This window comes from Zootoca vivipara, chromosome 1 (genome assembly GCF_963506605.1).
Source record: "Zootoca vivipara chromosome 1, rZooViv1.1, whole genome shotgun sequence".
In the NCBI taxonomy this organism is placed as follows: Eukaryota; Metazoa; Chordata; class Lepidosauria; order Squamata; family Lacertidae; genus Zootoca; species Zootoca vivipara.
Genome location: NC_083276.1, coordinates 81,060,770 through 81,078,811, shown reverse-complemented (window position 1 = coordinate 81,078,811; position 18,042 = coordinate 81,060,770). Strand labels below are relative to the sequence as shown.

The 18,042-nt window shown below is 46.4% G+C and overlaps 2 protein-coding genes across 3 annotated transcripts in view; both read right to left on the bottom strand.

Annotated features, from left to right (window-relative positions):
- The window catches only part of PITPNM1 (phosphatidylinositol transfer protein membrane associated 1), a 29,172-nt gene extending 28,831 nt beyond the window's left edge, over window positions 1-341 (bottom strand). For both annotated transcript variants that reach the window (XM_035124267.2, XM_035124285.2), the window contains exon 1: window positions 39-341. The gene's annotated coding sequence lies outside the window, so the exon portion shown is untranslated. The remainder of the gene's footprint in view (window positions 1-38) is intronic.
- Window positions 342-5,574: 5,233 nt separating this feature from the next.
- On the bottom strand, window positions 5,575-17,008 carry CDK2AP2 (cyclin dependent kinase 2 associated protein 2). The gene is made up of 4 exons (XM_035124252.2): window positions 16,348-17,008; window positions 7,964-8,064; window positions 7,275-7,407; window positions 5,575-6,230 (listed from the first exon to the last, which is right to left on the bottom strand). Exons 1-4 carry the CDS (start codon window positions 17,006-17,008, stop codon window positions 6,163-6,165), a joined length of 963 nt encoding a protein of 320 aa, XP_034980143.2. The 3' UTR covers window positions 5,575-6,162.
- Window positions 17,009-18,042: the final 1,034 nt, after the last annotated feature.

The following is an 18,042-nucleotide window of genomic DNA, read 5'->3' as shown; positions in this document are numbered from 1 at the left end:
CACGAATGCCCGGCCGCCACCCGCCCCCGGGCCCAGACCTGTGGCTCGCTGGAGGGTTGCCGGCGGCGGGGTGAGCAGCGGTATGCTGCCTGCGACGGGGCTCGGGGGGCGGCCGGGCGAAGGAGCAGGGAGCGCCGGCCTCACAGAGTCTGCCCCCCTGCTCCCATCCTTGCGCTGCTGCCCCGCGCTTCTTGCGCACGGCCGGACATGGGCTCCTGCTGCGGAATCATGGTGTGGGGCTGGGCGATGGGGGCGGCACGGGAGGCAGGCGCGGGTCTCGTCCGGGCAGGGACAGGCGAAGCGAGCCGGGCCGTCCGCGTTGCCGCAGCAGAGAAGCTCGCTCGCTCAGCCGCAGTCTCGCAGTCCTCGCTTGAGGAGGAGCGGGGGGGGGAGCGTGACTGGGAGGGGATCAAGCAGGGGAAGGAAACGCGGTTCGTGTGAAGGAGTGCAGAGGTGGTGGGGGCAGCGGGAGGAGGCAGGCTCCGTGCAAGGCGGTGGAGAAGCAGGGGGAGGAGGGAGGGACGCTGGGGGCAGCAGTTGCAGCGTGGAGCCTCGAGTGCGGGGATCTTCCGAGGTAGACTGGAGAGGGGGGCGGTAGAGTCACGTTTATTATGCGCAGAGCTTGGGATGCAAGCACACACCACGCAGCCGAGGAGGTGTCGCGAAGCACCAATGCAATCCAACAGCGCGCAAGCGGGGGCCGCGGGAGGATGCCGAAGCCCCGGGGTTCCCTACAAGCTTTGGATTCGGGACTCGTAGGAGCGAGCGAGCGAGCGAGGCCTCTTGCCAACCCAGTCCTTTTTTAGCACAGGCTGAGGTTTCCATAGAAACTGCGCCCCGTAGCTCGGAAGGGAGGGGGGGAATCTCGGCGCGCGCGTTCTTCTCTCCCACTCCTCCTCCCGTGACATCACAGCTCATTACCCGGGAAACGCCAGTGACGTCAAGATGCCGGTGACATCAATAACCCAAAGGAACGGGCAGCTGTGGAGGGGCGTCACGGCTAAAGAAGGCTCCAGAACATATTTGTGCGCAAGTCCCCAATGATCGGCATTATATATTTAAAAAAACACCCATGATTTTTTTTTTAAAGCGGCACTCCGCTCTGGAAGACTTTTGCGTTAGACCCACATTCGAACTGTCAAAACTAAATTGATCGCCAGCAGATTGTCCCTCTCGCTGACTTTTAGATGCAGCTTTCATCGCTCTGACAAAGCCCCGCACACACCCTGCCTGCTTAGAATCACAATGCCCCTCCATCCCATTGAGTGAACTGAAGGTGTCCAATAAGCGTTGCAGCGTTTATGTGTATGAGAGGTTGTAGAATACTGTACAGTATTAGCAAAACAAGCATTACACTAATACTATTATGTAAGTAACAGAAATATCACTTTTTCCATAGGGCAAAATTAATTCAGCATTCAGACATATATCCCATGTCCAGTAACAGCCCCAGAGTTTATGCCAGATGAAGGAACAGGCTGCCATACAACTTACTGTCATATTTCCCACCATAGAGTACAGCTTTTTTTGTTATTGCAAATATTTAAAAAGAAAAATAACAAGCCTATATTCTTCTCATTCACCTTCCTATTATTGTTGAGGACAATAGAGAACAAAAGCACATTATTTTAACCTCTGCTGAATGATGGTTCAATCAGCTGATTTCAGAACTACAGCATTCACCCAATTTGGTAATGGGCAACTCTTTTAACAGCAAGTCCCTTCTCGGAATAAATACACTTACATTACTAGGCAAGGTTCAATTTAGATCCAACCTTTTGCATATTTAGTACATTGCCACTTCCCAAGGAATTTATGTTTTCACATTTAGCCCTTGTATCCAGAGTACTGTATTCTTGTTCAAAACACCACACCCAGCTGAGCTCCAGGTTTTTTTTGTAGCTACTTAGGAAAGGGATCTAAGCAAGCAGCCTGGCCTTCACGTTTGCACAGAAGTGAACAAGAATACCTTTAAGACTAGGAAGAGGGTAAAAGGAAAACTGCCGGTACAACTCCTTTATCAAAATCTATGGTTTATCTGGATTTAGAATGTTGCAAGCAGGGATATTCACATTCCAGCACAATCTTGTTTTTATACACATTAGTGTTCTTCGTGGTGGCATGGTTTGGCAGGTCATTTTGTTCTGTACTGTGGTATATTCCAGTTTGCTACTAATTTCAGCTTCCCATTTCTTTCGAACTGCTGCTAACAAAGCATTCATTCTTCAAGGTCCACAACTTGTTTCACTGAATGTGCATGTGCCCCCCCCCCCCACAAACACCACACCACCAGCAGCAGGTAACTTCTGACTATACTGCAACTCTCATTTTCTCCACCTATTGGCCATGGTGGGGCTGATGAGAGTTGGGAGTCCCAAAAACATCCGCTAGGCCACAGACTTCCCACTCCTGGAAGAAACATTGACTGAGAGGGGTGATCCTTTGCACCTTGATCAAAAAACCTCATTGATTTAAACAGGACTCAATCTCTGATAAGTGTACAGAGTCGGAAACATGGCTCCTTAGGTTAAGGTACACACATATTTTGCATCTCTCCCTCCTCCAGTCTCAAATTTCTACAAATCACAGCTCAGTATAAACAGTTCACTTAAGAGCCACATGACCTCATTCCTTTCCTAACACATCTCTCCTTCCCAAAACTAAACAGCTAACAAAATGATTAAGTGCAGTTAATGTAACACCATTGAGACTTTTAAAACAGCACCATTTTACTCCATCCAATATTAACATTCTAGAAATTAAATCCTACATGTACATTTTATTTCACATTCAGAGGCTGCTTGTGTACTAAAGTTTCTTCCTGCAATATGCAATAATTGAAGACAGTAGTGGTTCTCAGTGATCTGATAGAACATAGATTTTTGGCTTAGCACTGTAGCCTGGTTAATGAAAAATATTTAACTGTATCCTTCAGGCTTTTATTTTTTTTCCTGTTTTTTATTACAGTAAATCTTTATTGAATATATTCCTTTTCTAAACAAAACATATTATCAATCAATATAACCAATTACTCCCCCCCTTTATTCCCTCCCCTCCCTCCCTCTCCCACCCTCCAAAGACTTCCCTCAGCTCCCCTCGGGTTTGTTTATCCATATTATCCTCTGCATGTTATAAAATTGTACATATCCTTAGCCATCATGTGTTCTACTAATAAATTTGTGGGTGTTTATTCGATATCCTTCAGGCTTTTACACAGAATCACTTTTGCACAATACTGCCTATCACTTTGATTTGCAATCCCTTGCATGTTTCTCTCAAGGTTATGCTTCTGTCACAGGAAACTCACATTTCCCAAGCTCTCAAAGGATGTCACAAGCCAAAGGAACTATTACTTCCTCCCACCTCTGTGAAATTTGTTGATACTGACTTCCATGTGGATATAGGTATGGAATTATCAAGTTCTGATATTCCTGCATGGCAGGGGGTTGGACTAGATGACCCCTGGGGTCCCATCCACCTCTAAGATTTTGATTCTATGATACTATATATCATGAGTAATAGGAGACAAGTCTATCCCAGATACTTGCACCCAGAGGTCTGGATTCAACTAACCTCGTGTGCTGAGAGAAGCCCCTGTAAGGGCTCCCACCAGCACAATGGGGCTCTCCTTCCCCACATCCGCTCCGGAGGGTCAGGAGAACCCCCCAGAATGCAGATCTACTGCACACAAAAAGGGCTTTCTTTAAAAAGCTTTCAAAAGAAAGAGATTTTGTTTCACCTACTACGCCTGGGATGCATCTTCTCATTAAAGGCAGGCAAAGATCAAAGTACAAATGGGCATTCTTAAGAAGATGAGTCTCAAAGGGTAGCATTTAATATTGTTTGTACTGCTGCAGAGTCAGACAATTTATCAAACACAAAAGCAAAACTACTCGGATAACTCCTTAGATGAGGCATCCCCAAACTTCGGCCCTCCAGATGTTTTGGACTACAATCCCCATCTTCCCCTACCACTGGTCCTGTTAGCTAGGGATCATGGGAGTTGTAGGCCAAAACATCTGGAGGGCCGCAGTTTGGGGATGCCTGCCTTAGACCCATTTTTACATACCTCTACCCAGGTGGCGCTGTGGTTAAACTACTGAGCCTAGGGCTTGCTGATCAGAAGGTCGGCGGTTCGAATCCCTGTGATGGGGTGAGCTCCCATTGCTTGGTCCCAGCTCCTGCCAACCTAGCAGTTCGAAAGCACGTCAAAATGCAAGTAGATAAATAGGAACCGCTACAGCGGGAAGGTAAACGGCGTTTCCATGTGCTGCTCTGGTTCGCCAGAAGCAGCTTTGTCATGCTGGCCACATGACCTGGAAGCTGTCTTCGGACAAACGCCGGCTCCCTTGGCCAATAATGCGAGATGAGCGCGCAACCCCAGAGTCGGTCACGACTGGACCTAATGGTCAGGGGTCCCTTTACCTTTACCTTTACTTGCAAATAAGCCTTAGTTATCCGAAGAGTTTACTTGCAAAGTAGGTTTATAAATCAATCAACCAAACTGTGTTCATAATTCAACTTTTTTATTTAAAAAAGCATTAAAAAGAAAAATGTTAATTCAGCACCTGCTTAAAACTTTTTCCTAAGCTTTGCTGTTGCTTAGCTCCAGCACCTGATTTAATTGCTTTCAGCTGCATTTATTTTACTGCATTGTATTGCATTTTAAATTGTTTACACCACCTCAAGACTATTACAGGAAGCAGTATAAAAATCTCTTAATAAACAAATCCCCTTTCAGTTCTCATAAAAGCTTTGAAGACTTAGCAAGTATTCTTGGACCAAATGTGCAACCCCGTTCTGCACTTTTCAAGTGGCCAAAGGTTTCTAGAAAACAAAAGGGACATTTTAGGCCAAACAGGTTTGGAATATTTGCCACCCCCTGCCTTTTTCTAAGGTGGCCCAGACTAGGTACTCCTCAGGAACAAAGCACCTTCTCATCTCACCTTTGAGCACACTGTGAATTACCAGTCAGTAGTGGCCTTGAGGGCTGAAGGACACTTTACATTAGCAAACACAACCAAAGTTTACCTCCCAGTTTTAATGTGAAGGAAGGCAAGCCATTTGTGGAAGAGAATCCAGACAGAAAGAGAGTGCTTACTTACTCATAGATAGCATGCATGAGCAATCCACTCTTAGCCACTTCTTACATGCAAATCTCAGACACACCTTGCTTTGGAGACTCATGCTCCATTCATAGAATCTAGCTATGCTCACAGCATCCAGCCTTGTGCTAGTAACAACCTTGGGAATGAAACAGGAGCCCAGTATAATCCCAAGGAAGAACCATATGGAATAAAAACCGATTTTGTACTGAGACACTAAGGCTAGTTTCATTTCTCTTCTGGAGATAATTTCTGCAATGAAGGTACTGAGTGTGAAGACAGGCATAATGTTAGGCCTCTTCTAAAGAACCTGGCTTGGTTTTCCATGGTTAAAAGCAGCAGCAACTGGAAACTTACCAACAATACCCTCAAAAACCAACAAAAATTGAGGAATTTGGGACTTTACAGAACAGCACGAGAGATTGGAGCTTTGACACAGTAATAACAGCATAGACATAGACAGATTAAATAGGAGTAGAAATATTTTATTACAAGTTTCCCAATACAGGCTCAGTGACTGCTGGCTGAGGCTTCTTTTACAAGTGGTAGGGAAGGCCTTGTGCCGCTTTACTAAAAAAGCACATATTCCATTATGGGCCCTCGGTAATGTCTTAGTGAGGAAGAGACTACTTCCTTCACCACCACATGGGGAGAAAATAGAAAACCACAGCGAAGAATCGGTAATCCAAATTCCAACTTTTTCCTTTTATTTATTTATTTTTTTAAAAAAACCTTGCATTTATAAAGACATAGACTTGCTACCAGCCATTATTCTCATCAGTTGACCAGAAGGTGTAAGCAACAAGCTCTTTTCTGCATCTACTCCCAGAGTGCCAATTGGTGGGAAGTTCTGTGATGCAGTAGAAGGAAGCTTCAGATTATTAGGCGCCAATTGGTATAAAGGTCTTTGAAGGTGATCACAGTTCTAGGACTTGAGACACTGATTGGTGGAAAGATTTGAAGGGGCGAGGGTGGGGGGAAATCTCCAGATTCCAAAATGTTGATTGGCCAGAAAGTGCCAGGGTCCTCCAGGGGCAGCGCCAGGAAGAAGCGACTGTTACGTTCGGGCATTGCGCTCTGTCTCTGCCAGACACTCTCTAACCAGCGCCCGGGCATGAATAATTCCTGCGAAGGAAAGGCACAAGACTTAAGACACACTGAGCAATCGGTTTCATCATACCAACTCATCAGTCCCTTGTTTGCCAGGCTTTTGTGTATGCCATCACATGCATGCTGAAGTTTAATTCATGTAGAAAAAGTGTATCGTGCGGCCTTTTATACAAATGTGTTTGTATAAATGAAGTGAAGGAAAGGGACAAGCCGGAAGGAAGAGCAAGGAACAAAGTACAGCTAGACAACCCACTTGCAAAAGTAGGTCAACACTTTACTGTAAGCAAGGGTTATATGCATTGGGTACAGAAATGCTAATCCAGCAGGTTCTACCTGTTCCCAGTATAATGCAGCTACCTGCATTCAAAATTCTAGAGTTGGCCAATTACATTGGGAGTTGTCTTTAAGGCAAGGGAGACACTTCCCCCCTCAATTTCTGCCTAGGCAAGCACAGAGCTTGGAACTAACTTTTCAAGGGTAAAGAAACTGATATGAAAGGTTATTTGGATAATATTGCTAAACCAATCATTTACAAAATATATAGCTATGAACAACAGCAAGTAACATTTAAGAAATCGCAAGGGGGCCTTCTTAATGGCTGCTCCCAGGCTCTGAGAGGGACTGCCTCTGATTGACCTGCCAGCAGGGAACATTCTTTTTATATAGATAGGTCTTTGGCCCATAAGCGGATGTGTAAATAAACCGTAATTGGTTTTAACTGGCTATTTTTGTTGTTTTACTTACCTGTTTTTAATGCTTTTTATTGCCTTCTTACTGGAGTATTATGTTTTATGGGTGTTAGCTGCCTTGAGAAGCATTTGGAGGAAAGCCAGGCTACAAACAAGTAATTCTACTCCCCGCCCACAAAAAGGAACAAGTGTCATGTCTGATTTGTGAGTCATCGTTTCTAGAGCCTTTTGGAAGGTTAGGTTACATATTGGACTTCATAAATTTGCTCAGTTCCAGGCTTACGTAGACCTTGCAGGGCTAGGATGACTTATTTCATGTGCTCCTACATCCCATGACCAGAAGGCACTCATCTCTCAGGAAGCTTCCTACCTCGCTTCAGCCTCTCCATAGCACTCTTGCTGCCTGCGTAGGTAGGTCGAATCTCCTTGCCCATCTCCTCAATGACCGAAAGCAAGTCTGTGTATGTGCTCTGGGAGCCTTGGGCACCTGGTGGCTTCATAGCCTGTAAGATCAAGAGCAGGAAAAAAGTGAAAGGCACTCTGGGCAGGATTCCCCCAATGAGGCCCATCAGTGGATAGGCCTGCAGAAAGGCTTCCGCTTGCGCAACAGGACTTTCCTCCCATCTCCTCTCCCCATGCCTCCCTAAATTGACTGGTGGGGTGGGGAGAACCCCCAGAACAGCACACAGTAGGAATAAAAGGGGGGCTGTTCTGTCTGACAGGCTGTGATGCTTGCACAGATTGAATGCATGTCATTGCACAATGTTTTCCCAATTACAGTGGTACCTCTGGTTACAAACTTAATTCGTTTCAGAGATCCGTTCTTAACCTGAAACCGTTCTTAACCTGAGGTACCACTTTAGCTAATGGGGCCTCCCGCTGCCGCCGCGAGATTTCTGTTCTCACCCTGAGGTAAAGTTCTTAACCCGAGGTACTACTTCCGGGTTAGCGGAGTCTGTAACCCGAAGTGTTTGTAACCCAAGGTGTTTGTAACCTGAGGTACCAATGTAGTTCCACCAGCCAGCAAGATCCCTCCTCAATTCCAAAGTAGAAACTCACCTGCACGTAGCCCATCGAAGGGGGCCCAAAATCGTTGAAGAGAGGTCGGAAGGGGGCAGAAGCTCCAGAGATGGCTCCAGATGGAGATGGGACACTCGTGGCTGAAAGTAATATGAGAAGAGATGGGGAATTTAGTCAACAGTGTCCCGGGTTCTCTCCTATACCAGACTTAACAATGCTCATTACAGTGGTACCTCGGAATTTCGAACGGATTAGTTCACGAACTACTTGGAACCCAAACACTTCAAACCCGGAAATAAGTGTTCTGGTTTTCGAACTTTTTTGGAATCCAAATGTACTCCGTTCAGGGGGAGGGTGCACTTCCGTTTTGAGTGCCACACTTTCGTTGCCTGCTCTCTTGCCGCCCGACCTGGGCTTCCCTTACTCAGCGCTGGCTGCACCGGCCACTGGCAACACCCGGAAGCGACTGCAGCGTCAACAACCGCCTTCTCCGCTTCTGGATATCCTGCTGCGGCCAGCGCTGAGTGAGGGAAGGCCGTGCCGCTGCAGCAACCACCCCCTCCTCCAGTACCGGGTGTCGCCTGTGGCCGCCGTTTTCGGCCCCAGAGCAACGCCAAGCGGCTCAGCACAAGAAGTGACTGCCGTAGCATCCCCTCACAGGGTGCGGGACGGCGTGGGCAGGATGCTGGCGCCACCGCTGCAGTAAGAGTTCTTCAGTGAGGAGAACACACCCAACTCACGGGGGCTGCTTGTGCCAACCCTGAAAGTGAGGAAGGTGGGGGGGGGAGGGATCCAGAAGGCTGGCTGGGGGGGGGGGGAGAGAAGCCGACTGCTCCTCAGAGAGAGAACTTTTGCCACCCTTTCCTTCCCTCCCCCCCCTTGAACTCCCCCTTCACGGACCCCACGCGCTCATCCCTCCAATGGCAATGGGTAGATCACTGCCAGGTCTTTATACTGGGTAGTGGATTGCAGCCTGGTTTATTGATTTCATTTTATGGATCAGTGGTCTTATATAGTAAAATTCATGTTAAATTGATGTTTTAGGGGTTGTTTTTAATTGTTGAACAGATTAATCCATTTTGCATTACTTTCTATGGGAAAGCACGCCTTGGTTTTGGAACAGACTTCTGGAATGGATTAAGTCTGAGAACCAAGGTGCCACTGTAAGTTCTTGTGAGGGGTATAGAATCATAGAATCACAGTTAGAAGGGACCCTGAGGACCATCCTGCCCAGGAACATGCAGCTGTCCCATACAGGGATCAAACTTGCAATCTTGGCATTATCAGCACCATGCTCTAAGAAGATACTGTGTCCTTCCCTGCCTTTCCAATGTGGACATGGCCACTGCCAGACAAGGCGCTTTGCTGGGCAGTGCGTGACTTATATGCCTTTCAAACACTCCATGGTCAGAAAGCTGCTGCTCCTGATCCTCAAATGACCATCCTAGCTTCTCCCTGAACACTTATGCAATATGGTTGGCATAAATCACACAGCTGGAAAAAGAAGAGGAGTTATTTTTGTTGCAACTTGTCCTGGAAGTCTACAGTAGGGGAAAGGGGACTGGGTGTGGTTCCTACATCAGGGATTAATACACTGCCAGTCCTAGACACCCATCACAGGCTCTTAACCATTAAAATTGCAAAACAGAGAAACTAATTCATAACCATCTTCCCATGAAGTTTGAAAAATGTACACATGCTTTCTTTTCCAGACAGCTATATATCACAAGTGATTGCACAAGCATGCACAAGAATGCAGGTAGCAACTTTGGGGGATTTATTTGCAAGACTGGCCAACTGGAAATTATGTAACATGATGGTGGTGACTATAAAAATATTCCTGGCTAGTATTTCCCTACAAAGGTTGACAGGACATCAAGTTTTCATGTACACAATCAAGAAACACGTCATTCATTCATTCTCCTTCGACTAACAAGAGAGATTGTCTAGACCTGTGATAGGGGAATGGGATTACAGTGGTACCTCTGGCTCGTTCACAACATGAAAAGGCCGCATCCTGAAGCACCGCGTCTGCGCAGGTGCATGACGTAGTTCTGTGCTTCTGTGCATGCGCAAAGCGTAATTTAGCGCTTCTGCGCAGGCACGCGCCGAACCAGAAGTAACTTGTTCCGGGACTTTCGGGTTCGGCACGTCCATATCCCGAAAAGACGCATCCTGAAGCGGACGTAACATGAGGTATGACTGTACCTGAAATATATGGTGGGGGTTTTGTTTGTTTTTAAAATGCCGTACTACTGCCTCAGAATAAAGAGTATGGCCTTTCCCTTCACACAGAAAGAGGGAAAATCATATCAGTAACAATGAATGCAATGAAAGTTGTAAAAAAAAAATATGTAGCCAGTCAATTCATTGGCACACATATGGTATTAGAGAACTACATATACCATGTTTGGGGTGTTAGATCCAAATGCAGTTCATGAATGTCTAGTTTACTCCTATCCATTTTTGCCAATCTGTAACAGTTGCTCATGCACATCTGTGTTTTAATAACCAAGCTTCCTTTGTTAGGCCTAAACTAAAAGCAATCCCCCACCCTCACAACAACTCGTCTCTCACTTTAGATTCTAATATAGAATTGCATCTAGGTGTGATCTTGCTTTATTTATTTTCCCTTGAAAATGTCAACAAGACTTTTTAAAGACAATTGAACAATTAAAATGTACTGATCAAATGAACGTTCAGCACTTCCCCCAGGCTTTTTCAGTGCTGACCACAAAAGCTTGTGGTTTTGCCTTAGCTTCCTGCAGCCCAACGTATAAAGGCAACAGTTGTTCTCTTATAGAGAGGGAGCAAAAAGAGCAGCCACCTCCACAGGCTAGTAAGAATATGTCACTATCCTCCATTAGTTTGAATTCCACCACCATTCCTTGCTGCCACCCTCATTGTGCATTTCTCACCCTACCCATCACTTGTACAATTGATGTTATAAATCAGCAAATAAATACTGTTAATAAATAAAGCATATAAAAACATATAAAATATATAAAAACATATAAAAGTTGTGACACTGGAAGATGAGCCCCTCAGGTCAGAAGGTGTCCAACATGCTACTGAGGAAGAGCGGAGGACAAGTACAAGTAGATTCAGAGCTGATGAAGCGGCTGGGCCAAAGCCGAAAGGTCGCTCAGTTGCGGATATGCCTGGAAGCAAAAGGAAAGTCCAATGTTGTAAAGAAAAATATTGCATAGGAACCTGGAGTGTAAGATCCATGAATAATGGTAAGCTGGATGTGGTCAAAAATGAGATGGCAAGAATAAATATTGACATCCTGGGCATCAGTGAACTAAAATGGACGGGAATGAGCGAATTCAGTTTGGATGACTATCTTATCTACTACTGTGGGCAAGAATCCCGTAGAAGAAATGGAGTGGCCCTCATAGTCAACAAAAGAGTGGCAAAAGCTGTACTGGGATGCAATCTCAAAAATGATAGAATGATCTCGATACAAATCCAAGGCAGATCTTTTAACATCACAGTAATCCAAATTCATGCACCAACTACCAGTGCTGAAGAAACTGAAATTGACCAATTCTATGAAGACTTACAACACCTTATAGAAATGACACCAAAGAAGGATGTTCTTCTCATTATAGGGGATTGGAATGCTAAAGTAGGGAATCAAGAGATAAAAGGAACAACTGGCAAGTTTGGCCTTGGAGTTCAAAACGAAGCAGGGCAAAGGCTAATAGAGTTCTGTAAAGAGAACAAGCTGGTCATCACAAACACTCTCTTCCAACAACACAAGAGACGACTCTACACATGAATATCACCAAATGGGCAGCATCGAAATCAGATTGATTATATTCTCTGCAGCCAAAGATGGAGAAGCTCTATACAGTCAGCAAAAACAAGACCTGGAGCTGACTGTGGCTCAGATCATCAGCTTCTTATAGCAAAATTCAAGCTATACTGAAGAAAGTAGGAAAAACCACTGGGCCAGTAAGATACAATCTAAATCAAATCCCTTATGAATACACAGTGGAAGTGAGGAACAGATTTAAGGATTTAGATTTGCTGGACAGAGTGCCTGAAGAACTATGGATGGAGGCTCGTAACATTATACAGGACCATCCCAATGAAAAGGAAATGCAAGAAAGCAAAATGGCTGTCCAACGAGGCCTTACAAATAGCGGGGGAGATACGGCAAGGAAAATGTGAGGGAGACACTGAAAGATACAGGAAACAACGCAAATTTTTTAAAAAAATAGCAAGGAGAGACAAGAGGGCCTTCTTAAACGAGCAATGCAAAGAAATAGAGGAAAAACCAGATATCTTTTCAAGAAAATTGGAGATATGAAAGGAACATTTCGTATGAAGACTACCATAATAAAGGTCAAAAGTGGTAAGGACCTAACAGAAGCAGAAGACATCAAGAGGTGGCAAGAATACACAGAGGAATTATACCAGAAAGATATGGAGATCTCGCACACCCCAAGTAGTGTGGTTGCTGACCTGGAGTCAGACATCTTGGAGAGTGAAGTCAAATGGGCCTTAGAAAGCTAATAACAAGGCCAGTGGAAGTGATGATATTCCAGCTGAACTATTTAAAATTTTAAAAGATGATGCTATTAAGGTGCTACACTCAATATGCCAGCAAATTTGGAAAACTCAGCAATGGCTAGAGGATTGGAGAAGATCAGCCTACATCCCAATCCCAAAGAAGGGCAGTGCCAAAGAATGCTCCAACTACCGCACAATTGCGCTCATTTCACATGCTAGCAAGGTTATGCTTAAAATTCTACAAGGCAGGCTTAGGCAGTATGTGGACCGAGAACTCCCAGAAGTGCAATCTGGATTTCGAAGGGGCAGAGGAACCAGAGACCAAATAGCAAACATGCGCTGGATTATGGAGAAAGCTAGAGAGTTCCAGAAAAACATCTACTTCTGCTTCATCGACTATGCAAAAGCCTTTGACTGTGTCGACCACAGCAAATTTGGCAAGCTCTTAATGAAATGGGAGTGCCTGATCACCTCATCTGTCTCCTGAGAAATCTCTATGTGAGACAAGAAGCTACCGTTAGAACTAGATATGGAACAACTGATTGGTTCAAAATTGGGAAAGGAGTACGACACGGTTGTATATTGTCTCCCTGCTTATTTAACTTATATGCAGAATTCATCATGCGAAAGGCCGGACTAGATGAATCCCAAACTGGAATTAAGATTGCCGGAAGAAATATCAACAACCTCAGATATGCAGATGACACAACCTTGATGGCAGAAAGTGAGGAGGAATTAAAGAACCTTTTAATGAGGGTGAAAGAGGAGAGCACAAAATATGGTGTGAAGCTCAACATCAAAAAAACCAAGATCATGGCCACTGGTCCCATCACCTCCTGGCAAACAGAAGGGGAAGAAATGGAGGCAGTAAGAGATTTTACTTTCTTGGGCTCCTTGATCACTGCAGATGGTGACAGCAGTCACAAAATTAAAAGACGCCTGCTTCTTGGGAGAAAAGCAATGACAAACCTAGACAGCATCTTAAAAAGCAGAGACATCACCTTGCCAACAAAGGTCCGTATAGTTAAAGCTATGGTTTTCCCAGTAGTGATGTATGGAAGTGAGAGCTGGACCATAAAGAAGGCTGATCGCCGAAGAATTGATGCTTTTGAATTATGGTGCTGGAGGAGACTCTTGAGAGTCCCATGGACTGCAAGAAGATCAAACCTATCCATTCTTAAGGAAATCAGCCCTGAGTGCTCCCTGGAAGGACAGATCGTGAAGCTGAGGCTCCAATACTTTGGCCACCTCATGAGAAGAGAAGACTCTCTGGAAAAGACCCTGATGTTGGGAAAGATTGATGGCACAAAGAGAAGGGGACGACAGAGGACGAGATGGCTGGACAGTGTTCTCGAAGCTACCAACATGAGTTGACCAAACTGCGGGAGGCAGTGGAAGACAGGAGTGCCTAGCGTGCTATGGTCCATGGGGTCACGAAGAGTCGGACACGACTAAACAACAACAAAATAAATAAATAAATAAATAAATAATGCAAGCATGAAGGGCATGTGCACATGCTATTAATCAGACCAAGAACCACTGAAACTATTAAACTCTGATAGAGTTTCTAAAAATAGAAAGTCTGCAAACATTGAGCCCTTAATTGAGAAAATTCCAGTTTTCAGATTCTTTACAAGCAGAGTGGGAGCTGTTGTGCCATTAATAAGAGTTTAAGTATGTAGTTTGTGAAGCATCTGGAGTCAATTTGTAGGGGGAAAGGAGATTGAAAGCAAGTTAATTATTTTGATTTGAGAGTTCCAGAAAGAGAAGAACAGCAGCTACTTTATTAAGAGGATTACTTCATTGAATCAGAGACTGGGCCATTATAGAGATTATTAGCTAACCCTTTACTGTAAAGTCGAGCCTACATTTTCTGCCCCATTTAGTTGTGTGCTTTTGTTTGTGCCACAGAAGCACTCGCAGCTGTCACAAGCAAAGCCACCAAAACCACACACAACATTGCAGATGCTTCCTGCAAAACTGTGTTAAGATAAGTGCTCCTTCACAATAGTTTTCAAAAGCTAATACAGAAATAATATACAGTACAGAGGTGCCTTGCAAGACGAAATTAATTCGTGCCGTGAGTCGCTTCGTTTAGCGATAATTTCGTCTTGCGAAGCGCGGGTTGCCACGGCAAAAAAAAAACCGCCGAAAAAGTCTTGCGAAGTACGGCCATTGAAAACTTCGTCTTGCGAGTCACCAAAAACATCGCAAGACGCTTTCGTCTAGCGAGTTTTTCATTGCATGAGGCATTCGTCTTGCGAGGTACCACTGTATAGCCAGTTTTCTTTAAACTGTAAATAAAGGTGGTGTTCTATCAACCCTTCAATGATGTGCAGCCAATGGCTTCACACCAAGAGCAGGTGCTGGCCTTTCTTACCTTACTCCCAATGTTTTAGCCAGAAGAAGAAGCAACTACAAACGTAACTTTTGGGGATAGCAAAAATGCTTTAAATTGCTACCTTCAACAGGTCAAGGGAGCTAGATCCAGGCTTCTGAAAAATGGAATCACACCCAGCCACCCTAGTCTCTTAACCTACAGATTTCAGATAGCAGTGTACCAAAAAGAGGGAATGTGTACTGGAGAAAGGTGCTGGCATAGCAAGTAGCTTCAGAGATCTCCTGGAAGCAAGCCAAGATACATAAAAGAAGAGGGTTGAAAGCCAATGTTCCTTGGAATAAATCCTTCCCATTACCCAACTGTGGCAGGCAGGCTCTGAGTGAAGTTCAGCCAGTATCTTTCAAATCATAAAATGATGTAAAAAAACTGAAACAGAATCTAAGCCCCAATACTAGAATCCAAACACTTTAAAGAATTACTATCCCTATCCATATTTTTTTCCTAGTGGTACCTGTGCATTGCCACATGCTACAAGGCTGGGGTAGGCAGAAGATAGACCAGGATCCACAGGTAGAAAGATCTCTGATCTGCAGTAGATCAGCAAAGATTGTTTCACAGCAGCAAGAAAAATGTGATTTTAAAATTTCTTTTGAATGAGGCTGCCGAGATTAAGAAAGCTAAGGGAGAACAAGGAGTGGGTTTTGTAGGACAATTCTGATACTAAAAACAAATCCTAGGTCTGCCCATAAGCTGAAGCATCCTCCTCCTTAATTCTAACAGTACTGTTTGCACCTCCCTTTGTTGGTGTGTCTTCGGAGTTTGGGTAAAGACTGAAGGAGATCCGGGAAACCTGGCGTTTCCCCACCCTTGTTAGAGGGTGCTCCACCCAAGAAGGAAACCGAAGTTACACAGAGACAGAGGAACCTGCCGCGCCACTACTCTCTATACTGTAGTTTCACCCCTCCTTGCTTATCCAAGGAGAAGTCATTCACCCGACACTCAGGCAACAACAGCCATGAACAGAGCGGGGCATATTTCTGGGTAGAGAAGAGGGCTCGCTGATTCACTCTAAACACGCCTTTCCGCCTCACACACGGCTTTCCTAAGAATTCAACTTTCATTTTGTTTTCCCCGGCAGGATTCCCCGAACAGCTGCTGCTCTTCCTACATACGGTAGAAGGAACACAGTGACGAGTAAAGCACATTCGCACGGTCTGAATGAGTTAGGATGTCCCTTTTTTTCTTTTTAAAAATCACGTACACAGTAAATCCTAATTCCAGGATGCACATCTCTCCTTTCGCGGTGAGGAGACTGGACTCCTGTATTGCAAAGCAGCTGTAAAAGGCCGGGAAACCCTGCCGGGGTTGTGGGGGGGGGGAGAGGAAGAGACACAGAGAGAAGACGAGGAGGAGGAGGAGGAGACTCGGAAGCGCCGGCCACGGCCCAGGCGACTCCGCGGTGCCGCCTCCGCACCCTCGCTCTGCCCGGCCGCGGGGACCGGCTGGGGCCAGGCGGGGCAGGCAGACGGGGCTGGCGGAGAGAGAGGGGGGTGTCTCTTACCGACCGGTGGGGCTCCGGGGGCGGGGCTGGCGCTGCTGCTGCTGCTGCTGGTGCCGGCGGCTCCGGAGCTGGTGGGGGCAGGCGCGATGGGCTTGTAGGACATCCCCGACTCCGCGCTCTCTGGTGCTGGCTGGCCCGCGATTGGCGCGCTGCTCCGGCTCCGGCCGTGGCTGCCGCTCCTCGGATTGGCGGGGAGGCTCCCGCAAGCACTCCCCCCGGCTGGCAGGGTTCTGTCCTCCGCCTCAGCCGATTGGTGGCAGACCCCCTCAGTCCCACCTCCCAATTGGCCGCGTCCGTCTCCCACTCCTCCCTCCCTCGCGTCCTGCCTTGTCCCGGCTTGGTCCCCGGCAAAAAGAGGGCTCCTTTCTCGTGGCTCGAGGAGGCGCGCGCACGCGCGTTTCACAGCCGGAGGCGCCCGCTCGCCCCCGCCCCCTCGGAGCGTGCCTTCGCCGCGGTCCTCGCGCCCACTGTTCCGGGAGGACTGACCCTGAGAGGAGTGAGCACGCGCGCCTCCGACCCCCCTTCCTCTTCTCTCGAGCCAACAAGCAGAGCCCAGCGGAGCGGCCGCTGCCGATGACGCCCTCGACCCGCGCCTACGTGTCCCGCTCCCTCCCCCTGTGACCTCACTGCGCAGCATAACACCCTTCTTGTCTGTCGCCATAGCGACGGGAGGGCCTGGCTGCGGCCTAGTCGGAGACCCTCTTTGCTCCTTGTCCCCCGCCGCGTTGCTAGCTCTGTGCGGCCGTTAAGCGGATGTTGGGGTCGGGGCCGTCTCCGCTGTCTCTCCATCCCCTGCAGTGCCCTCGTTGCGTGTGTGTAGGGGAGAGGGTGAAATTAAAAGACATCGCTATAAAACAATAAAATAGCGAGAGAGGAAACATAGCCTGCTTTAAAACACCGTAAGAGTTAAGGGAAGCCTGTGGAAACAGAACAGCTTCCAACTGTCGCTTGAAGTTCATTACTTTTGGTGCTTCCCAGAGAGTAAGCATCGCAGAGGATCAATGCCTCTGAGAGAAGGCCGGCTCCTGAGCAATCATTAAAAGGGGCCTCCTCTGAATATCTTAAGGTTTAGATGGGTGTAACTAGGAAGGCAGATCAGCTGGTGCTCAGTTGGGGGCCTTGTATGTCAACAATAATGACTGGCAGCCAGTTTAGTTCTTTCAGCGCTGCTGAAATACATAGTTGAGTGCTAGCATGCAAGCTGCCAAATTCTGCTGGTTTGGTTTATGCCAGTGGGTTCCAACCAAACCTACATTTTGTATCTGCAAAGATGGGAGCTTGTAGTAGAAGGAACCACTGAAGGGAGCAATCCAGTGTCTTGGTTAAGATAATGGCACTAGTAGGGCCTGTAAAAAACCCCATCAGCATGACTAAAGAGTGGCCATGGAGACAAGTGGGCAATTATGTTATTTTGGGAGGGGATTAGACTCCTACGAATATTTATTTGGATAAAAGAAATATAAAAACTACAGCATACACATTGGCCCACTTAGTTGGATTTGACCTTTGGCACTTGATTATGATGCATTAGTGACATGACAGTGCTACCTAGTGGGCCTGTTTTTTAGTAGGTTCGTTCCTTCAAAGGGAGTAGACAGTTGTTCTCCATGTCCTGGAACCTTCCTGTGGAGTCCTTCTGCAAGCCACTGTGAAACTTCTAAACTCATCCCTAAGCTACCTCCCCTGCTCATTGTG

Coding starts and splice junctions, on each gene's coding strand:
- CDK2AP2 (XM_035124252.2), bottom strand. CDS start 17,008: ATGGCGACAGACAAGAAGGGTGTTATGCTGCGCAGTGAGGTCACAGGG. Junction 8,065..16,347: donor CCCCGGAGCCCCACCGGTCG/GTAAGAGACACC, acceptor TATTACTTTCAG/CCACGAGTGTCCCATCTCCA. Junction 6,231..7,274: donor TATGGAGAGGCTGAAGCGAG/GTAGGAAGCTTC, acceptor TTTCCTTCGCAG/GAATTATTCATGCCCGGGCG.